This window comes from Fukomys damarensis, unplaced genomic scaffold (assembly GCF_012274545.1).
Source record: "Fukomys damarensis isolate Sample0158 unplaced genomic scaffold, DMR_v1.0_HiC HiC_scaffold_27, whole genome shotgun sequence".
Classification (NCBI taxonomy): Eukaryota; Metazoa; Chordata; class Mammalia; order Rodentia; family Bathyergidae; genus Fukomys; species Fukomys damarensis.
The window spans coordinates 26,986,727-27,010,607 of record NW_022900939.1 but is presented as its reverse complement, the minus strand read 5'-3'; the positions used below and the strand labels follow the sequence as shown (position 1 = coordinate 27,010,607).

The following is a 23,881-nucleotide window of genomic DNA, read 5'->3' as shown; positions in this document are numbered from 1 at the left end:
TTTTTTTTTTTTTTTTTTTTTTGGTACCGGGGATTGAACTCGGGTCCTTGCACTTGCAAGGCAGGCCACCAAACCACTGAGCTAAATCCCTGGCCCACTAAATTCTTTCATTGTCTAAATTAACTTCATTCGTTTTCTGGGAGTTTCTGTTACTGTCATATCATCTACAAACATGAATAGCTTTATTTCTTTATCCATTCTCAAACCTTGATTTCTCTCATCTGTATCAGGTAATATCTGCAATATAATCCTAAATAATGAGTATTTTCATTTTGCTTCTAATTCTATAAGAACTGCCTATACTGTTTTTCCATTAGATAAGAAGCTAGTTTTAAGATTCATACACACACACAATCATGTTAAGATTTTCTTTAATCTCTACTCCTGAATTTTTTAGGAATAAGTATTGATTTTTTAGTAAGTTTTCTCTGTGATCTTTCTTAGATTTATTAATACAGTATATGACATTAATTCATTTCTGAACCTTAAATCAGCCTTCTATTTCTAGAATAAATACCACTTAGTCATGGCATATTATTCTCTTTTTCTGTTGTACTGAGTATTTAGCCCAAGGCCTTCACCTTATATTCCCAATCTTTTTTTTTCTCTCTCTCTCTTTTTTGAGACACAGTTTTACTAAGTTAAGTTTCCCAGGCTGTGCTCAAACTTCTGATTCCCCTGATTTAACCTTTCAAGAGCACAGGGTTTATAGACATGTACCACCCTACCCAGACATACTACTTTCTTAATGTGGTATTGAGCTGTTTTTTCTAGTCAACATTTTTGTATCAATATTCATAAATTATATCAACCAATAGTTTTATTTCTGAGTTATATATATTTTCAATATCAGCATAATATTTGCTTTACAAAAGAAGTAGGAAGCCAGGCATGGTGGCACACACTTGCAGTCCCAACACCCTGCTAGACCAAAGCAGGATTGGCTACCAGCCAAGGCTCTGTCTCAAAAAATAAAAATGGCTGAAGATGTACCTCAGCACAAAGGTCCTGAGTTCAATCCCCAGAACTGAAGAAAAAAAAAAAAAAAGAAATTTCCTTCCACTGAAATGTGTTCTAGATGGGTAGAATCCCCCTTTGTTTTTTTTGGGGGGGGGTTGTTTTTTTTTTTTTGTTTTGAGACAGGGTCTCACTATGTAGTTGAGACTGACCTGGAACTCACTATGTAGCCCAGGCTGGTCTCGAACTCACAGTGATCCTCCTGCCTCAGCCTCCTGAGTTCTGGGATTGCAGGTGTGCGCCACCATGCCCAGCTTAGAATTCCCCATAGAGATCATCATGGCGGTTTTCCTTGGAGAAGTTACTTCATAACTTTCTCTCTCTCTCCCACAGAAATTGATCTTTTTAGTTTTCTAACCCTAATCAGTTCAATTTTGCTTATCAGGACTTCTCTAGGAAATTATTAGTTTGCTCTAGGTTTTCAAATTTACTACTTGTATAGAAGTCTGCAAGGTACCTCCTGTGGTTTTAAAAACATGTCTTGACTTTTAAAATGTCTAGCATTTATACTTAGCTGAAAGTAAGGACTTTTAGACATTTGACCCCCTCCTCCAAACATTCAACAAATATTTATTATATGCTGATCACAGTTCTCCACACTAGGAATACAGCAGTTATTTCCCCATTGTCAGTGTTCATTGAAAAGTGTTTTGGGTTGGACTCACCCATATTACTGTGATATATGCATACCCATGTTTATAACAGCAAAACTCACAATAGATAAATTAAGGAAGCAGCCTAAATGCCCTTCAACAGATGAAACAAAACAAAAAAAAAGAAAAGAAAATACATTTATACATAATGGAGTACTTACTACTCAGTCATAAAGAAAGATAAATTTGAGTCATTTGCAGGAAAATGAATGGATCTTGAGACCATAATGCTAAGTGAAATAAATCAGGCACAGAAGGCTAAATATTGCATGGTTTATTTTGTATGAGAAACTCAAAGTGTAAGTAATTAAAAGAGAATTTATTTATGTAAATAAGTAAAAGAGACATGGTAGGAAACAGGGAGACAGACTTTGGGGAGAAATGAAGATCTGGGGAAAGGGAGGGAAGGAAAGGATGCCATATGTATATGTACTAATTTAGCAAGAGGGTTATGGTTAGTATGTATCACAAACATAGTGAGGCTGGAGCTATAGCTCAGAGTGTGTGCTTTGCATGGTTGAGGCCCTGGACTCAATCCCTACCCTACACACAAAAAAAGTACAGTTTAGAAAAGATAGAAATGAAAGGAGACTTTCTTTTTCTTGGTATACTTTTATGTTGAGTCTTTTTCAATGGAAATATTCAATTATAGAATTTTTTTTTCCTTGGATACCGAGGACTGAACTTGGAATCTTGCACTTGCAAGGCAGGCGGCAGAACCTAATCTAAATCCCTGGCCCTATAGAATTTTTTAAAAAAGGAATAAGGACAAAAAACAGGATCCCAAGGGGAAAAACAGTCACACATACACAGAGAGGTAGACTGTAATCAATAGGTACCCACTATATGTTCCAAGGTGCAAGAAGTCCTGTTTGACAGGAACTAGCTTCATACAGTTTGAGTTAGCAAATTCTTTGAAGAATACATTTGAAGGGCTGAGAACACTGTTCAGTGGTAGACCACTTGCCTAGAGTATGTGAGGCACTGGGTCTGATCCCCAGCACTGCAAATGAAAAAAACTGCATTTGTATCTGAAGCACACTCTGTAAATGATAGTATGATTAATTAAATGAGCAATTATTTTTTATTATTTATTTATTTATTTTGGTACGGGGATCAAACTCAGGGCCTTGCACTCACGAGGCAGGTGAAGCACCACTGAGCTAAATCCCTGGCAAGATGAGCAATGTCTTAATGATTAATTTGTACCTCATCTCCCCAATTACTTGGACAATCGCTCTGGAAACTTAGAGATGGACTTCTCCCAGAAACCTCACAAAGTTCTCTGGTTATACCAGGTGCTCCAAAGTTATGACTGATTATTACTTTGACATAATCATAACTCTGTAATTTCATGATGCTTTTTAGGCATTTGGAGCACCTCTATGAGCTACATGTGGTGGTGCACACTTGTAATCCCAGCTGCCTGAGAGGCTAAGGCAGAAAGATTCCAAGTTTGAGGTAACACAGCAACACCTTGTCTTCAAAATGAAAAATCTTAAGAAGGGATGGAGATGAAACTTAATGGTAAAGTATTCGAGTTTGATACCTAGTGTCAGGAACAACAACAACAACAACAACAACAAAACAAACAAAAAAACAACTCTCAACATCTCTGTCAAGTAGACTTGGCATATACCTGCATTTTAAAGATAAAGCACAAGTCTGAAAGAAATGAAATGGCTTTGTGGCTCTGCTAAAGACATATGGCTGATACGCAGTGAGGCTAGCATTGGCATCCAGCCCACTCTGTTTATGCACACTGCTCAACAGAGCCTGAATTCCTGTTAGGACACATTTTGATGGTGTGGCCCATCAGTGTCTGGTAAATGACAACATCAACAGCAGAGATGTTGGGCAGGGAAAAAACAATTTAGAGACTACATTTTTTAATGCTCAGTCAGCCCTAAGAGAACAATAATATAATGAATTTAGAAAATTGAGCCACTTTTAAAGACTTACTGTAATGATATAAAACTGAGTATAATTCATTGCTTAGCATTTCTATTGAGCTGTTTTAGCAGTTTTTAGACACATCTCCCACCCACACCCAAACTCTTACCCCATTCATTTAACTAACATTAAGTTCTAAACACATACTGGTCTCTGGCCTCAGCACTGGGAGCACAGAAGCTCGTGCTTATAGAGGAAGATCTGGTATGAAAGATAATGTGTGTTTTGTTTTTGTTTTCCTTTTTTGGTACCAGGGATTGTATTCAGGACCTTGTATTTGCAAGGCAGGAGCAGTACCACTGAGCTAAATCCCCAGTCCAAAGGTGATGTGAGCTTTAAGTAAGATGGTCAGGGGAAGTCTTTCTGATAAAGAGACATCTGATTAGGACATTAAAATAATTTAGAGAGTGAGCCATACAGAGGAACTTGGTTCCAGGCAAACAGCAGGTAGAAAGGCCATTTCTCTCCACCAGGAGAGAAAATTCTCTGTCATTCTTAAAAGTATAGAAGAGAAAAATTCTCTCATCCCCACACAATCCACAGGATGGATGATAGATCTCAAACATACTCTCAAGATTAGAGAGTATCTTTACCCACATGATTAGTTTACTAAATATAGTATTTCTGAGCTGGATGTGGTACCATATCCCTATAATCCCAGCACTAGGGACACTGAGGCAGGAAGACTACAAGTTAGAAGTCAGTTTATGCTGAGCCATGTAGCAAGACTCTATCTCAAAAGGACAAAATAAAATAACATTTCTAATAAACAGTGAAACCTACTATGCTCTGTTGCCTAAACAATGCTGTTCACAAAACTGATCATTTATTCATCCTATCATCACGTCAATCCATGTAGATGTTTTCATCTTTTTTCTTTAATAAGCTGAAGTTTTACCTATGGACCTTATTTAAACTACACACCATGGGGGGCCTTGAAATATCTGGTTGGCTAGGAAAGAACAGTCAGAAGAGAGGTCTTTTTTTAGCTGGACGTTTGGTGAATTGCCTTTTGTTATGTGAAAGCCATGCTTCTTGTTTCAGATGTTTATCCTCTTTCCCCTTCAATTCTTGTCTGTGCAATGAACATAGAACTCACAAAGATATTGAGCATTTTGAGTTGGCTACTTATCTCCAAGTCTGTAACTTGGTGACATTTAGCCAAAACCATGTCACTGTCATATGATACTCTGGATCGACTGAACTTAACAGTGCTATTCTTCTGCTGGTCTAACTGCATGTGTCTCAGGCAGCTGCAATCAGAAGGCAGGCAGGGCTGACATCATCTGGACATTTGCCAGGGATGCAGGAATGACTGTGACTTTCTCCATTCCCATAAGGGCCAAGGGCTTTTTTTGTCCATGTTTTTTGTCTTGTCTTTCACATGGCTGCCTGGACTTCCTCACAGCATGGCAGCTGGATTTCAAGAAAATGAAGCAGAAACTGCTATTCCCCTGAAATGCTGGGCCCACACCTGGCAGAACATCACTTCTGCTACATTCTGTTTTTGTTTTGTTTTGTTTTGTTTTTGGTACCAGGACTCAAACTGCCTTGTGCTTGCAAGGCAGGCAGTGAAACCACTGAGCTAAATCCCCAGCCATTGCTACATTCTTTTTGTTAACACAGACCTCAGTCCCTCAGTGAGGGAAGTGACTGCAAAAACACAGATGGCCTCCAACTTGTGATAGTTCAATTTATTATTTCCTATTTTAAGATGCTCTGAAAGCATACACATACAACCAGTTTTTTGCTTTCAATAGTCAATTTCAATAAATTACATGATATTCAACACTTTCTTATAAAATAGGTTTGTGTTAGATGATTTGTGCAACTGCAGGCTATTGTAAGTATTCTGAGTGCATTTAAAGTTACACTATGATGTTTTCATAGGGAGGTGCACTAAATGCATTTATAATTTTAGCTTATGATGAATCAGCATGTTCAAGGTTGCTGAGCAAGAAGGAACCATGGGTGTTTGTGGAACACAGTATCCTAAGTCACATTTGAGAGAGTAGAGGAGCTATCAGAAAAAACTGGGCAGGAAAGCTGGGTGTGATCAATAAAGTGCAGGCTCTACCTGGTCAAGCTCAAGGTTAAGGGTAGAGTACCCAGATTTCCCTATCTGCCTAAGACTTGAGACTCCAACTGCAGTGAATTTGTCAAAGTGCAAAGTCAGAGAACAAGGCTATCTTCATTTCAGACAACAGCCACAGTTCTGGACAGTGAGGTGTCCCCAGAAACCCTCTTTCTTAAGACCAGCTGGTTATAAATGTAGAAGTTTCTGTGACTACCCTCAGATGAGATTATTTACTAGAATGACTTACAGATCTCAGGAAAGTATCATATTTATGACTATAGTTTTACTGTAGCAAAAGAATTTAAATGAGAAAGAGCCAAAAGAAGAGAGTTCTTCTGAACTGGATCCAAATGTGAAGCTCCTGGGTCCTCCAGAAACTGTCATCCTCCTGGTAACAGTGCAGGGTGATTCACACAGAGCACTGATAAGTCAGAAAGCTCACCCAAGCCTCTGGTGCCCACAATTTTCACTGGAGTTTGGTCAGTCTGCATAGCTGATCTTTGATCTCCAGGCTCTCTGGAGGTTAAAACTGATATGGAACATCCCAAAGACCCCACCTTATTAAACTGGTGGTCAAAGCCTCCACCACAAACAACATGATGAGACAGGCTTCTGGCAAAGCCTTCCATGCAAACAAGGATACTAATTTCATAAAGTCAGATAATTCAGGGACCCTGAAGTCACAAGACAGTAGCTAGAGGCACAGGCCAGACTACCCTTCAAGTGAAGCCTGACCCTACCTGTAGTGTGGAATATTTCTCAGAAGTGATAGTTTGGGAGTTGGCTTGGGTTTGCCTGCCCTGGGTGGTTGTAAACTAAACACAGCACCTATATTACACCAAGCAATTCTTACAAGAATCCTGAAAGGTAGCAAATTATCACCATTTTACATACAAAGAAATGGGGCTAAAGTCTAACTGATTTGTCTGAGGTTACAAAGATAGCAAGTAAAGATAGAATTTGAGACTAGGTTCTCCAAGTCCAATCCTTAGGCACTGCCTTGTTTTAGAAAAAAAGAAACACACACACACACACACACACACACACACACACACACACACACACAAATTTGTCTTAGAAGAAAAGGCCCCTTAGGCTTGTCATCATCTGTATTGACTCAAGAGGCCTTGCCATGTCTTGTGTTCTTTGAAGGCCCCTACAAAAGTCCCCCTCTGCCTATTGTGGCCCAGTGGTAGCCTTCCTCTTCCCCTGGACTCTGTGACCACCTCTGACCACCCATGCACAATAAAGGAATTTCACAAAAGGGAAAGACAGGAGCTATTTAGTGTTAGACCCCTACCACGACACACAGAAAAGAAAAACTTCCCAGGCAACAGAGTTACATATCCTGCAAGGCACAAAGGACAACAGAAAGCAAAAGCCTGGGTTCTAGATACATAGCAGGCCTCACAAAGTAACACCTGTGGGGTCCAGATTCCCCTGGAGCACACCAGTCTTCCTCCACCCCAGAACAAAAGAATCCCTCCACTCTAAGACAGAAATTTTCCACTCCTCCCAGTACTACACTTCCCCTTCCAAAACATCCCTATAAAATTTACCCTTGCCCAAGCCCCTGGGTCAATGGTTTTGTCACCTTTGACTAGCATGCACTCAGGCTGAAAAGAAAACCCTACTTGTTGCTTCATTTTTACCTGCTCTGGTGGTCTTGGTTATGCCTCAGTTTACATCTGGTGCCAAAACCCAGGAGATGAGACCCCCTCCCAGGAGGGTCTAGTCTCCCTTCCTGGACCCCTCTGGGCTACCACCAACATTGGACCTCCAGCCCTTCCCTGCCATGGCTCTGCTGCTAGTCCAGATCTCCTCTTCAGGTCGGGTAAGTTCCTTTTTCCTCCTTTCTTTCTTTCTCTGACTCCTTGTGTTTTTTCTCTGCCCTGGAGGTCCAGCTGGGCTGACTCTCAAATTGTGCTCACAAACCCAGCTCTAGTTATACTCACCTCTGGGAATTTGACTCCCTAGTGGTTGCCCAGTTTCAGGGATACCTGATTTGGCTGCCTACCCACTTCATTTGGATCTTAAAAAACTGACTGGAGACGTCCTCTCTTTTTCTTAAGTCACTTCTGCTTTGTCAGTCTCAGATCCCACCATGGGCAACTCCTCCTCTTCCAGTCAGTCCTCTCTCTTCCCCACTTGCATGTGTTTTAAAGACTCTCAAGCCATTTACCTTTACCCCAACATGAAGCAAAAATGCCTAAGTTTCTTTTACAATATAGCCTGGTCACAATACAAATTAGATAATAAATCACATTGGCCCAAAAATGGTACTTTTGAGTTTTCATTTCTCTGAGATCTAGACAACTATTGACGCCAGCTGGGAAAATGGTCTGAGGTCCACTCTCCACAGTCTTCCCTGTCTCTGTGCCTCTTGTGACCCTGCTGAACTTTTTCTTATCTCAACCCCTCCATCAGCTCCCTTCCTTCCTTCCCTCGACTGCAGCCGCTGTTCCTCTCCAGCTGCAGCCACCAAAACTGCTCAGCTTCCTTCAGGACCTCCTACTGGAACTTCCTGTGCTCTGGGTCCTATTCTCTCCATTTATCTGACACTTCCAATTCTCCTCCTTATCCTGACAAGGCGATTCCAATCCCCTTTCACACTAGGTCCAAACTATAGTTTGGCATTTCTTCTCTACTCCCTGCTCCTCAGTTTCTGCTTGAAGAGGTGGCTTGGATGAAGGGAATATCTCTAAGTTTATGCCCCCTTTTTTTGTCTGATCTTTCTCAGATTAATCAGTGCCTAGGTTCCTTCTTCACAGATCCCACTAAGAAGGTTCAAAAATTTCGATATCTCATTCAATCTTATGACTTAATATGGGAAGATGTAAGTTTCATCCTTTCTTCAATGATCTCACCCAAGAAGAAAGAATGTGGTTGGTCCCTGGCTCAGGCTTATGTTGACAAAGGTAGCTCATGTTCAATTTAGAGGACAGAGCCACAGCCCTTACTAGGCCAATCCCCAATAAGGTTTCAATCATACTGATACATACTTATGCGTTCCTGCAAGGCATTGCTGAGACTAGATGCTAACTTGCCTGGTTAGGGGCCTAAAAGAGGCAGCCCACATATCAGTTAATTATGACAAATTAAAGAAAATGACTCAAACATGAGATGAGTTCAGCCCAGTTTACATCTTACTAAAAGATGTATTTTACTACCCAGTCTGCTCCAGACATTTACAGAAAGCTCCAAAAAAAAAATTAAATCTGGCCCTATGGCCCCTATTAAGAATTGATCAATCAAGCATTTAAAATTTTTTAATAATCCTGATGAGGCTGCCTGCCAACTGTATATTTCTGACTTGTAACTGCTTGCATCCACCATAAGAAACCCACGAAAAGGGTTTAAAGCCAATCATGGGCCAAATAAAACCTCAAAGAAGGGGTCCATTCCCCTGGGATCCTGTTTTAAGTGTCACCAGATTGGCCCCTGGGCCAAAGACTGTCTCAACTTGGGATTTCCTCCCAAGCCATGCCACATTTGCAGAGGCCCTCACTGGAAGTCAGACTATACTGGGGTGGCTGGCCTGCCCCAGGGGATCCCCTCCCAGGGCACCTGCTGGCTCAGAAATCCTAAAAGACCTGAGTGGTCATGCCTCAGATGACTGATATGCCCTGGAGGTATCAGATGCCCCTTGGAGCATTACAGCCACCAAATGCTGGGTAGATCTTGTGGTGGAAGGTAAGAATGTTTCATTTCAGATCGATACAGGGGCAACCCATTCTACCCTCTCTTCATTCTCAGGACAGCTAACTTTAGCCTCAATTACTGTTGTGGAAATTGACAGCACTGTGTCCAGGCCTCTCAAAACTCCTCTGTTCTTATGCCAATTGGGATACCAAATGTTTACTTATTCATTTCTAGTCATTCCCACCTGTCCAATCCTGCTCATCAGATGAGACATTTTAACAATACTCTCTGCCAACCTCACTATTCCAGGCTCTGCTCCCCTCCCTATCACCACCCTTCTCCATACCTACTGCTATGCCTTCCTCCTACCTCATATCTTCTCCCGTCCTCAACCCACACATCCATGACATCTCAATCCCTTCTGTCGCTCCAATATCACCTGACCTTCTGCAACCCCCTAGAAAGGATCACCCCTACCCTGCCCAGCGTCAATACTTCCTACCTGATCCAGCCCTCCGAGGATTAAAATCCATCATTATTCGCCTTCTCAAACATAACCTCCTGATTCCCACTAACTCCCTATTCAACACCTCCATCCTCGCTGTCTGTAAGTCCAACCAATCATACCGCTTAATACAAGATCTCTGAGCCATCAACCAAATTGTCCTCTCCATTCATCCTTATACAAGTCATTCCCATACTCCCCATTCAATTAACAATATTCAGCAATAATCATGCCTTGGATAAACCTCATTGGCTATGATAATGCCACTGCGCAAAGCTCCATACTCCCCATTCAAAAGCTAAAATAAACCTTAACCCTGGCCCCAGCCTTTTCAATCCCAGACCTCTTGCTTCTCCACAGAGGAAAGAGGATGTGCCATCATAGTAGCGAGCCAGGGGGCTAAGTCCACAGCCAGTCACCTTCTTATCAAGACAGCTAGACCCCACCATTACAGCATGTCTGAGGGCAGCAGTGGCCACTGCAGCCATGCTCCCAGAAGCCTTAAAAATCAGCAACCACACATCCATTACTCTTTATTCCCCATAATCTCTAAAACCTGACCTCCTCGCACCTCCCACATCTACTCTCAGCTCCAAGGCTCCTAAAAGTCTATGTACTCTTCTCAGAAACACCTACAATCACCATCACTTTGGGGCCAAGCTTCAATCCTTCCTCTTCTCTGATTCCCAAGAAGCCAGCAACAGGGACACCCCCAATCTGGGACCATGACTGTTTCCTCATACACTTACACTGGAACCCCTTCCCACACATCTCAGATCTCCCTGTACAGGAACCCAAATACACTTGGTTCATAGATGAGAGCTCATATAAGGCTACTCACTCTACCAGCAAAGGCAGGGCAGGGTACATAGTTGTCACCATAAACTGTAGTCGAACACAGCTCAAGCCCTGCCCCAGCATATCACTGCACAACAAGCTGAACTCACAGCTCTAACCCAAGCCCTCACCCTAGCAAGAGGATACAAAGTCAACATATACACAGAAAACATGCCCTCCATACCCTCCACAACCACTCTGCAATCATAAACTCCCATCTAACAAAGGCTCTCCTGAAGGCCACTCTCCTACCTACTCAAGCCAGAGTCATCCACTGTAAGGGCCACCAAAAGCTATCAGATCCCATAACACAGGGAAATTCCTTTGCAGACAAAACTGCAAAGAAGTTACTGCTTCCACAAAAACCCCCCTACCCACAAGCCCCATCACCCCCACCTACTCACCCAAAAATATCTCCAAATACAAAACACTCCGCATGACCAACAGGTAGTTTTTATACCCAGGAAAATTTCTCCTCCCCACCTCCCAGAGCCATCAGATCCTCTCCTCCTTCTACAACAGCTTTCGCAAAGGATAAAAGCCCCTTAGCCAACTGCTACAGACACTCATATCTGCCCCTTCCTGGAAAACCCTACTAGAAGAAATCACAGCACACTGTTGCATCTGCCATTCTGTCCCCCAACCAAGGCTTCCTCCAGCCCCCTCCTATCCAACCCAACAAACTCAAGGATTAACCCCTGCCCAAAACTCACAAATAGACTTCATACACATACCATGAGTTTAAAAGTTTAAATGCCTTCTACACACATCCATGGGATGGTCTGAGGCCTTTCCCACCACCTCAGAAAAGGGAGAATCAGTCATAAAATGCCTCCTGACTGAAATAATACTTCAATTTGGCCTCCCCACCTCCATCCAGTCAGACAATGGATCTGCCTTCATTGCCCAGATAACCCAGGATAATCCCTCAGGGTCAACTGGAAACTCCACATCCTCTGCTGACTCCATTCCTCAGAAAAGTGGAGAAAACAATAGTTAAGGCCCAGCTCACCAAACTCTCCATACCATTAAAAAAAGATTAGGTCTTCCTACTCCTTATTGCCCTCCTCAGGATTAGAGTGGCCCCCCAAACCACACTGGGTACAGTCCCTTTGAACTGCTGTACAACTGCTCCTTCCTCCTGGGCCCCAACACAGCCCAGAAACCAATCCCTTATGAGACTACCTCCCAATCCCCCAACAAGTCACAGCAAATTTTGGATACTAACCTCATCCTACCTTCCCTAAACGCCCACCTGTTTGAGGATGACCTGGCCGGCAGGCAAATCTTAATGAAGAACTTACACTCTCTACCTTTAAAACCCAAATGGACAGTCCCCACACAGTCATCTACAGCAACCCACCTATAACTCTCCCCACTGGATTCACAGTTTCCACTTGCAGCTGCACTCCATCAACCCACCCCCAGACACACCAGAATACCAAACTCAATGGAAATCACAACTAGTCTGTCCAACCTCCCTCTGCTTTAGTCAGATACAAAGAATATATGTCTTACCTCTGCCTAGTCTGTCACTTTACTCATTTCCTAAGAGAAATTTGCCACAAACTTTAGTAGTTCTACCCCCAGTCTAATTCCTTAGATTCCCTCCTCTTCTGGAAAGAAGACCTCTTTTTCCAGGGAGCCCTTCCTGACTTCTGCCCAGATGAAATCCGCTTGTTCACCTTCTTTCTCATCCTCTGCCTGGCCACTTCTCCTGCCTAAGCACCAAAGTTGCCCCCCCATAAGCTGGCACCTCCCCACATGAACTGTCATCCTGTTTTCCTAATTGCTTACACATCCCTCACCCTTGTCTTTGTATCAGGCCCAGCCCAAGTTGCTCCAGCTGAGTGGAACATCACAAAGAGCTGTCTCCTGGCTATTATTTTCCTCTTCCTGGCAGGGCTTGTACTCTTGCCACTATGCACACTACAGGCCAAACTATATCAACCCAATACTTCATTCCACAGCTCTCTCTCCCTTTGGTTACATTTCTCCTCCTGATTTGCTTCACTCCCCTCAATAACCAAACCCCCATTATGGCTTGTGTTTAGCTGTCCCCCAAAACCTCATGCTATTTCAGAGGTGGCTAGATCTAGAGTGTGATTGACTCATGGTGGGACTAGACATGAGGGCACTAGGATTAAAGGCACAAGTGCTACCTGCCCTAAACAGTATGAAAAAGAGGGACAGAAAGACACTCTTAAGGTCCCTTGATGCTTTTGCTACCTTTTGGGTGTCATGAACTATTTCTCCTCTGCAATGCCCCTCTGTCATGTTCCACTCTACCTTGGAGCCAGCTAATCATAGACTGAAACCTCTACAAACTATAAGCCAAATAAATCTTTTCCCCTTTAACTTTGGGTGTTGGGTATTTTGTCTCAGCAATGAAAGAAAAGTAACTAACACACCCCCTCCACCAATCCTCCCCAACTACCTAAATGACACCCTCACAAGTGCCTATACTATTTCAAAAGACCAACCCCCCAGCTAGCAGACAGATGCCACCTCTTCATGTCAGCCTCCCCCTCAAACACAGAAACTGCAACAGTCCCATTAAAAACGTAGCTTCACAGCTTCATTCACTGGAAGCTAATGGCTTCTTCAAGCCAGTCCCACTTACGTTGTCACTGAAAAATACCCCTCAAAAAATCAACAATGGTGGTGTTCCCCACTCAGGAGCACTTTCTCCCTCCCAGAATAACTTTCCTTCCTTCAAACCCATCACCAGAGATGTTTCCATGCACTTCCACTTCCAGGCCCTGGTCTGTCTTGTTAGCACCATGGGGCCAGGCCCCACAGTTGGAAACCTGGCCCCAACACTTTCTAACTTTACTCTGTCTATCCAAGCCCCCAATCACTGAGACGAATCAAATACAACTCAAACCCTGGATCAGACTACTTACTTTTGAAACACTATGCCACTCGGCCACCTGCCCCCTCTTCCAGAAGCTATATGAAACTACAAAACCCACTATCTACAAAAGGTCTCCTAGATGATAACTCTTTTTTCTGCAAAGAATAAAAACTGATGCCATCAAGAAGGGCCCCATACTCTGCCACCCTAGTACCTATTCTCTCTCTCTCTCTCTAAAGTCCGTTCAGTACTTAACATTTCCAGATTAAAAAAAAAAAAAAAAAAATAAACTACCTTTGGTCATGAAAAATGTTCTTAGGTGACATTTCCAGTAAAAAAAAAAAAAAAAAAATCACTCAGAGGTTCCCACTAAACCAAATTGACTTCTGGCTCTATTAGGAAAACAAAATAACAAATGTTTCTTACCCTCCCCTGTCCTCATACCCCTCCCTTTACCACCACAATCCTATTTTACACCCTGCAGTACTGGCACAAACCCAAACCAGCCCAGTCCCTTAGCTTCAAATACGAGGTAAGCAGTACATAGTGTCTTTCCTCTTGCCTCCTGGTTGTGTGGCTCTTCAGTTTAATGGTGCTTGGCAAACAACTGGACAGGTATCTGCACACTAACATACCTTAACTTCAGGATAGATATAACCCCATATAACAAGGACCAGATTCCAATCACTAAGAACAGACAACACTGAGCAGCCCCCTTCTTAATCCCACTTCTAGTAGGAATGTGCACAGGAACTGGCACAGGAGTTGTAGGATTCACAACCTACCTCATTATAATTCACTTTCACAAGAAATAACAAAAGGTTTAAGATGCATCTCAGACAACCTCACTACCCTCCAAGCTCAGCTTGATTCCCTATCTTACCTAGTACTCCAAAGCAGGAGCAGACTAGACCTCTTAACTGCCAAAAAGGGAGGAATCTATTCCTTCTTAGGAGAATGCTGTTTCTACAAAACAGGGATTATCAAATTCCAATCAGGAATTATCCAAGAAGTGGTAGGAGACCTAAAAAAACAAGCCAACAGCCTAGAAAAACAAAACACACCCCTCTGGAGGAGCCTAGGGGATTCAAGGGTCACTTGGCTCCTCTGCCCATAATAGGGCCCCTGGGCATAATTATCATGATCCTTCTCTTTGGGCTCTGCCTTTAAAAACCTCTCAAACTTTATTCAAGGCCAAATCCAAGCCATAACCAACTAGGCAGCTCTTACTAACCTCGTGCTTCTCAGCCCTGCCACAAGACCCGATCTTCAACCCCTGAAAAAAAATTTAATTAACTGAACCATTACCTTCCCCTGCCCCTTTTTGCTGATAGGATGTCCACACAGCCCACTTGGACACATTTGAAACTGCTATGAGAAACTATACACAATCTCCCCTTCTCCCTCTTCCCTCTTTCCCTTTTCTTCTATAACAGAAAGACAGAACAGAACGTCAGAGCCCTGCCCAGGCAGAAGAGAAAAAATTTCCAGGCAATGCAGTTACACATCCTGCAAGGCACAAAAGATAACAGGAAGCCAAGGCCTAGGTTCGAGATAAACAGCCCACCCCATTAAGCAACATCTACAGGTCCAGATACTCCTGGAGACCACCAGACTCCCTCTGCCCCAGATCAAAAGACTTCCTCCATTCCAAAACAAAAAGTTTCCACTCCGCCTAGCACCACACTGCCCCTATTCAAACTCCTATGTTTCCTCTTGCCTAAGCCCCTGGAGTTAACCCTCTTACCACCCTTGATTTAGCTACACCCAGGCTGGAAATAAAACACTTGTTGCTTCACTTTTGCCTGCTTGAGTGGTCATACTCATGCCTCAGTTTACTCTAATATTTGCTATCCCCATTTGAAACCTTTGGAATGGAAATGTCTATCTTGTGCCATTGAATGTTGGAAGTGTTTATCTTTCTTAGAGCTAAAATTATGCCCTAAATCTCAGAGAAAAATTTGGACATGGGACTTTTCAGCAATGCTGAAATTGTTAGTGTAAGACTTGAATAAGCTAAAGTGACTCCATGCTAATAGGCCAGACTGTGCTTCTTCATATGCTAATTGCTACCTTGGTTAACAGCCTGCCCAGGGGCAAATGGTATGACAAAAGGTGACCTTAGAACTTTTCCTGCATGAGATAAGCAATGTTTGCAGTCTTGTTCTGTGAATTCCCTGACTCTTTGTTTAGAAAAAACCTTATAAAGTACCTCAGCCCCTGAGCAGTTGCCTCTCTGAGCTACCTGGCTCCGGGAGTGCAGTCTGGCCAGACTAATAAAGGTCTGTTTACCATCTAGCCTGATGTGTTCTCTCCTGGGTTTCTCCTTTCTCCCTCGAGTTCCAGGAGCCTCGCTGGGTGTTAGGGCCCAGCATCGTGGAGGCCTTTTTGGCTGTTCACTGCTTTCGGAAGTAAGGCCCTGGGTCTTGCCTCCGGAGCCATCATTGGGCCATAGGACTCAGCATCGTGAAGGCCCTTTTGGCTGTTCACGCTCCGTGCAGTGAAAGTGAGAATTTAAGTCTTACATTAGGACTTTGGCAACTCTTAGGGATGGACTAAATACCTTTTGCATAAAGGGATATGCATGAGTCTTACGTGTGTGGAGGAATATGGGCAGAATGTTATGGTTTGTTCTGGATGTCCCTCCTGTAAGACTTAAAAGTCTCACTTCCACTCCACGGAGCGCAAACAGCCCAAAAGGCCTTTGCAATGTTGGGCCCTAAAGCCCAATGAGGCTCCGTGAGCTCTATGGAGGAACGAGAAACCCAGGAAGGAACACACCAGGCTAGATGGTAAAAGACCTTTATTAGTCTGGCCAGACAGCACTCTCAGAACCAAGTGGCTGGCTCAGAGAGGTGCCTAGCTCAGGGGCTGAGGTCCTCTTATAGGGAGTAAAAGAGGAGGTTAACATTTTTGGGCTTACAGACAGGGGACAAAGGTCTGCTGACTTGAGCTGGTGGTCAGCAGTCACATGCTCAACAGTCACATATTGATGAGTGACAGGTACCACCCATAGGATGTCTCAAAGGTCACCAAAACACTCCCGATGAGCAAACAGATTGTCAATTAACTTTGGGCTCTATGTCTGGAGTCTCTAATGTACAGGTAGATTCAGATCCAGACTTCAAACAATACAAGAGTGATACACATTCTTAGGCCAGGGCTGGAACAAAGGTCGGGGCTGTGGCTACAATGGGAGGGGTTCAGGACACTGTCTCCTAGGCCCTTTGCCATTTAGCCAAGGGCTTGTAATTTAGGTCCCACACTCCAAAGCCTCATGGGGTCATAGGGCTTTTTCAGAGGTGGCTAAATCTAGAGTGTGTGATGCTGGAAATAAGGGTGTGATTACTAAATCACTCCACTGATTGGTTTGGCACTGTTCTAATCCCAGTAGCCTGGTTAAAATAAAAGGGGCAGAAAGCTCCAGTGTTTCTTTGCTACCTTCAGTCTGCCATGAACTGCTGTCCCTTTGCCATGTGCCACCCTACCTTAGAGCTAAATAAACCATCCCCTATTAACTTTGGGTATCAGATTTTGTCTCAGCAATGAGAAAAGTAATTAACACACACTTTGAAAGGGGTTTCGGGTGCCCCTTCCCAATTAGGCCACTCAAGCACCGAGAGATCCGGCAGGAGATCTTTATTGTAGGGAGGCGAGCAGGAGGCAGGAAGGCAGAGAAAGAGAGAGAGAGAGGAGGAGGAAGAAGCAGAAGGAGAGAACAAAGAAAAGAAGGTCCTTTTATCAGTTTTGGGGTGGGCTATTTATTTATGAGGAGTGAGCTACTTTTAACCTATCACAGGCCAGATTGCTTTTATGGGCCCAGTCCTGCAGACACAGGTTTCTACTTCCTGGACCACTGTGGTCTTGAGGGGGAGGGTAACCAGAGATAAGGGCATGAGGTCATTTTAGGAGCCAAGATATACCAGGAGAATGCAGCCCGTGAGGCAGCGTCACAGCATACTTTAACATGATCAATTCCCTAACACACTTCATTACCTGCTCTGTGAAAGTGGATGTAGATCTTTTAAGTAGTTTCTTTCCCAGCAGCACAATTATAAATTCTGTCAGTAGAGGGAGTTTGAGAACAGTTCTCAGATTGTTTTTAGGGTTGCACCGGCACCAACCTCCTGGAGAGTAGGCTTCTAGCTCCATTGTCTGGATGTAAATAGTTTTTGTCTACACTGGCTGGAGGCATCTTTTTCCAGCTTTCTACTTGCATGGCAGCAGGGGAGCCAGGAGCCCCAGACAGCCAGTGCTCCTCAAAGACTGTCTCTCTTTGGGTCTCAGGCTGTCTTTGTCAATCATGTGCCTAGGTTTTCAGCAGAATGCCTCAAATGTACCAGGTCCTAAGGAAGGCTAATGTGCCCCAGCCACAGATGCTGACAAGGCTTCCACTGGATGATCCCAACAGACCCAATTGTCAACTTGCAATTTTCATTTTAATTCAAAGCTTCTCAAATTTCACTGTGCACAGGCATCTCCTAGGGGTGTTGTAATGTGTAGGTTCTGATTCAGGGGCTCTGAGGTGAGTCTGAAATTCTGCATTTCTAACAAGCTCTCAGGGGAAGTAGGAGCTAACCATGGTAGGAGTGACCATGGTTCACAGACCATCCTTAAGAGAATAAAGATGTTTGCTTATTTTGAATACATTGTGAAATATAAGCAGAAGGGCAGTCCTATTTCAACATTTTAGTACAGGTTTAGCATGGACACAATACAGCTTTTGTCCCGCTGTAAGACTTAAAGTCTCACTTCCACTCCACGGAGCGTGAACAGCCAAAAAGGTCTCCACGATGTTGGGCCCTAACACCCAGCGAGGCTCTGGGAGCTCGACGGAGAAACGAGAAACCCAGGAAGGAACACACCGGGCTAGATGGTAAATAGTCTTTATTTGTCTGGCCAGACGGCACTCCCGAAGACAGGTAGCTCAGAGAGGCAACTGCTCAGGGGCTGAGGTACTTTTTATAAGGTTTTTCTAAACAAAGAGTCAGGGAATTCACAGAACAAGACTGCAAACACATTGCTTATCTTATGCAGGAAAAGTTCTAAGGTCACCTTTTGCCAAACCATTTGCCCCTGGGCGGGCTGTTAACCAAGGTAGCAATTAGCATATGAAGAAGCACAGTCTGGCCTATTAGCATGGAGTCACTTTAGTTTATTCAAGTCTTACACCGCCATGCAATGTTTTGAAGGATCTAAGTATATCATAGGTCCCCAGTAGAGTCTCAGTATTCCCATACAATTTTGAAGTAATAAGTGGTCTACACACTTTAGGACTGTTCTGATAATATTTGTCTTTTGGTTGCACCAGTCTTTAAGGAAAGAGACTATGTCCCACTCAAATCTGAGCTTTTAGCTCAATGCTTAGCAATAATGCATAATTAGGAGATCACAGTCAAGGCAGATTGCTAACACCCATGAACCCAGCTATCCTGCTCACAGAAGCACTCAGGCCACGGGAACACAGGACAAGGAAAGCATCTACATCATCAGGCTGGCATATGGATTAAATGAACTAATGTCTAGAACAATGTTTGGCATCTCATAAGCACCATATATGATTCGGTTGTGATTATTAATGAAGCATTTGATCGTATTTCTCAGCTTCTGGCTTATTAATTTGCTACAGTTTTACTTCACTTTTAGCACATGCAAAATTATTTGCCACAAACACATGTATGCAAACAAAAAATTCATTCATCCAAACAGCAAATACTTACTGACTGAAAGGTGCTAAAGAGGTCTAGCCACTCCTGCTTGGCCTTCACCTAGGTATTTCTCCATGCAACTGAAAATAATAAAATTACATGTTGTTAAACCTCTGGGTTAATTTGTTCAAAGTCAACTTGGAAGATTTCACTGTTTTTTATTTTATTGTTCATGGAACTTCTCTATTAACTCAAATTAATTACATTTTGTATGCAGTTAAACTTTGCTGCTTTTTCCATCGGTGGGAGTAAACAATCACTGGATCTTACACATAATATGGTTTTATTCAGCATCCACACACTTCATTGCCTTTATGCGGTACTTTATTTTTCTACGTATGTTCTTTTTTATATTATATTACTAAAGGATGTTTTCACCTCTTTGATTATTATATCAGGTGACCACATTAAACACAAGTGTTTCAAATAACTCATGCTAAAGTGGTAGGGCTGTACATCAGAAATGCATTTAAGCCTGCAAATCTCCAAGCAGGAACATGGCCAGTGAAAAACAGGCTGCTTCATATGCTACTGTAAGGTCTGCAGTGACCAACAGCTCCTTCAGAAACCTATGGCCCGGTAATTCCAGCTAGAGACCTCTGTACTTACTTTTCTTTCAGGGCTTCTATATAGGATCAACCAGAACTGGCTCACAATTGTTCTGGGCATCTGTGATTTGGAAATGAGGATACTGTGCTCACAGATGCTTTCAGAGCTGACAGTGGTTGGCTATGCTAGGAAGACAATAGGAAGTAGCTGATTCCAGATGTCCAGTGGGAAGAGGTCTTCTCTCAAGAGCAGATGTTTTCATGATGTTGTAATTTGGTGATAAGCAGCTTAAAGACTCCAAAAACAACACTGGCTTGAAGGCTGCTTCTGAAAGTGTGATCTCTGCTGCACATGGAGATGCTGAGGCATAAAACAATTTTTGAAGTGTCAAAACATAAGTCTATTGTCTATTATGTCTGATTCCAAATGATGATGACACAAAACCACAATGATTTTTATTGAGGATTTACACTAGGGCAGGTACTGTGGCAAACACTTCCTACACATTATCTTATTCAGTCCTCATGGTAACTCTCAGAGTTAGAGACTATGTTTTCTCCATTTTACAGATAGAAGACTGAGGCACAGAAATAAGGAGCATGTCCAAGTTCAAAAAGTTAATAAGTGGCAGAGTCAGGACTCAAATCCTGGGTCTGACCCTAACCCTAAATTCACAATTGGGGGGGGGTGAGACAGGGTCTCACTATATAATAAGACTGATCAGGAACTCACTGTGTAGCCCAGGCTGGTCTCGAACTCACAGCAATCCTCCTGCCTCAGCCTCCCAAGTGCTGGGATTACACCTGGCTAAATTCACAATTTTGTGCAATTATTACCACTATATTCAGAACATTTTAATTACTCCAAAAGGAAACTCCATAACCATTGAGTTCTCACCAATATCCCCTACCCTACCCCAGCACCCACTAATGCACTTTCTCTTATGGAATTGCCTATTCCAGACATTTCATATACATGGAATCAGACCACATGTGGCCTTTTGCCTCTGGCTTCTTTCAGTTAGCACAATTTCAAGGTTCATCTATGTTACAACATGTATCAATACTTCATTCCTTTTGAAGGCCAAATAATAATCTGCTGTACCACATTTTATTTATTCATTCATCAGTTAATATACATTTAAGTTGTTGCAACCTTTTGGCTATTGTGAAAAGTATCTTTGTGAACAGTACAAGTTTTTGTTCAAATACCTGCTTTCCATTTTGAGGGGACAGAAAGTATAGGCATTAATCTCTGTTGATTCAAAGCAGGAAATTACCAAATAAAATACAATAAATCTCCAACCTCAGAAGAAGTTCCATTCCAGGAGAATGTTTGTAAGTCAGATTCATTGGTAATCCAACAGTGTGTCTTATATAGTATAACTGTAAATCTTGTACAGTATACCTGTGAAAGTTCAAACCGCAAATGTTCCTAAGTCAGGGACTTACTATACCTGAAAATATTTGGTCACTCAACAAAAATATTTACTGAGTACCTTCTGCACAGCTGGTTGTCTGAACACCAAGCCCTGGGAATTCATATTGCAATGAATGAGACAGGATCTTGCAGCCCTAAGGAGTAAAAATTCCTTTTTCATTTAATATTAAAGGAAATTCAAAACCAGTCATAAGGCACTTAAGCAAGGTGCTCTAACAAGATGCTTCTGGATGGGACAAAAAAACAAAACAAAACTAGGGGTGGCTTAAGCAATAATGGCTTTTATCACCTTATATAATAATACAACTTGAGGCTGGGGAGTGGTGAAGCATGCCTGTAACCCCAGCACTATCTCTGTGAGTTTGAGATCAACCTGGACTACATAGTGAGTTCCAGGTCAGTCTCAACTACATAGTGAGACCCTGTCTCAAAAACACAAACAAACAAAGAATACAACTTGAGGCAGGGATACAGCTCAACATCACAGACCTAGGTTTTCTCTGTCCTTATGGTCACAATAAAGAACAGCAACACCAGGCATCACATTCTTCTCACATAAGAAGAACCAAAGCACTGAAGCTAGGAAGAATAGGGAGCTTCCCTCTCAGATCCCTTCGAGGAGTAAGACCTTCCCCAGAATGCTTCCCCTCCAGCCTGTTCTGCCAGGTTTGTAACACAACCTACTCCTCAGCAATTCCTGGCAAGAAAATGGAATTACAATAAATGACTTCAGATTAATTAAGGTTGAGCCAAGTTGGGGGTATACATGTAATCCCAGCACTTGGGAGGCTGAGGCAGAAGAATTGCTGCAAGTAGCCAGCCTAGGCTACATAATAAGTTCAAGTTCAGCCTGAACTACACAGCAAATAAAAAGAGAGAGAGAGACAGAGAGAGAGTGAGAAACTGCCTTACCAGGCTAGGTATGCCATGCCAGGCATGGTGGTGCATGCCCGTAATCTCAGCACGCAGGAGGCTGAGGCAGGAGGACTGCCTTGAGTTGGAGGCCAGCCTGAACTTAGAGAGACCTTGTCTCAAAAAAACAAAAACAAAAACAAAGGCAACGACAGCAACAGGATCACCGGTTTTCGTAATTAAGGTTGAAGTTGAAAAGGGGCTCCACTTAGTCTGGGGCCTATAGCAGCCAATTCCTTAGTAAAATGAAAATAAAAGAGTGGTTGTAGGATAGGCAGCCCTAGGATCTCAACACCGTCCAGTCCATGGCACTATTTGCTGGAGGCAGTCCCCTCTGAGCTCCAGGCCTTAACTGATCATTGCAAAAGAAAACCAAAAACAATCTAAACCCAATTCTCAACATGTTCAAGGTTGACCTCATGGTCTCATTAAAGTAATCTCTTCCCAGGTTCCATCTCTTGGTGGCTAGCACTCCCATTCTTACATGCCCAAACTAGAAAAATGAGATTTCGCACCGTCTTCCTTCTTCATCACCCATACAGATGATCCTAGTACCCTGCCAAGCCCTGCTGATACAACCTCCAAAACAGCCCTTGAATTTACTCACCCCTTTCACCTCCACTGCCACTACCCTAGTGCAACTCTCTATCATCGGTTCTTTCCTAGACTTCTGCAACAATCTTGCGTATGGTCTCCATACTTACTTGCTCTATTTATTTACTGGTACTGTAGATTGAACCCAGGGCCATTGCACTGACCAGCATTCTCAGCCCTTTTAAAACTTTTGAGACAGTCTCCCCTAAGTTGCTCCAACTACAGATCTTGCCTGAGCCTCCCAGAGTGCTGGGGTTACAGGCACGCACCACCACGCCCGTCTCCTCGCATCTATTGTGACCTCCCCCTCCAAACTATCCCTTCACAATACAGCTAGAGTGGCCTTTTCAAATACAAATCTGCTCAGATTTAAAGCCTGCTTTCCCTTGCTCCTAGAATAAGGACGAAAGTCAGGCCTTTCCCAACTCTTGGCATTCCAGGTACCCTGCTCCGGAGCTCGTGGGCTGCGCTCCATTCTCCACCCTTCTGCCTCAGACCTTTCTGAGCTTCGCAATTCGGTTGGGTCCGGCGCCCAGAACTCACAGCAACACATGGAGCTCCGGTCTCCTTCTATACAATGCCCGGCACAGTCAGTGCTCAATGTGTGAGTGGCCCACACCGCAGAGAGTCAGAAGCTTTCCTCTTAGCCTGGACCACAAGCAGTCCGAACCTAGACTGAGCTACTGCAGCTCCGGGCGCTGGTCCCGCCCTCCAGGCGCTCCGTAGGGGAGGAACAGGAGGCCGCGTGACGCAAAGGCCGCAGGCCGGTGATTGGACACCTCGGCGAGCCAGCCCGGAAAGGGGCGTGTCCCGCTCTCTGATTGGCCGTAGCGCGGTGGGGGCGGGACAGGTAGGTGAAGGCCGGAGAGCTGCTGCGGAGGGCGGGGTGGCTTCTATCCGCTGTCTCCGCTGAGGCGCTCTCTTGTGGGCTCTCAGGCGGCCCGCAGTGCCGCGCCGAGCATGAAGGGCGGCCTGGGCGGCGCCACCATGCAGGAGACCTTCGGCTGCGTTGTGGCCAACCGCTTTCACCAGCTGCTGGACGATGAATCGGACCCGTTCGATGTCCTACGCGAGGCCGAGATTCGGCGCCAGCTGCAGCTGCCGCGCAGGAGGCGCGACGAGGCGGGAGCGACGGCC

The 23,881-nt window shown here is 43.7% G+C and overlaps 1 protein-coding gene, 1 long non-coding RNA gene and 1 pseudogene across 2 annotated transcripts in view; 1 reads left to right on the top strand and 2 right to left on the bottom strand.

Moving 5' to 3' along the window:
• Window positions 1-10,020: 10,020 nt before the first annotated feature.
• LOC117283578 lies at window positions 10,021-10,125 on the bottom strand (annotated as a pseudogene).
• An 8,392-nt stretch (window positions 10,126-18,517) lies between these two features.
• On the bottom strand, window positions 18,518-23,577 carry LOC104850587. The gene is made up of 4 exons (XR_004514479.1): window positions 22,855-23,577; window positions 20,531-21,372; window positions 19,859-20,158; window positions 18,518-19,329 (listed from the first exon to the last, which is right to left on the bottom strand). It is a non-coding gene; the product is annotated as an uncharacterized LOC104850587 (long non-coding RNA).
• A 28-nt stretch (window positions 23,578-23,605) lies between these two features.
• The window catches only part of Habp4 (hyaluronan binding protein 4), a 31,702-nt gene continuing 31,426 nt past the window's right edge, over window positions 23,606-23,881 (top strand). Inside the window, exon 1 of the mRNA XM_010607652.2 lies at window positions 23,606-23,878. Coding sequence (XP_010605954.1) covers window positions 23,705-23,878 — 174 coding nt within the window. The 5' untranslated portion in view covers window positions 23,606-23,704. The remainder of the gene's footprint in view (window positions 23,879-23,881) is intronic.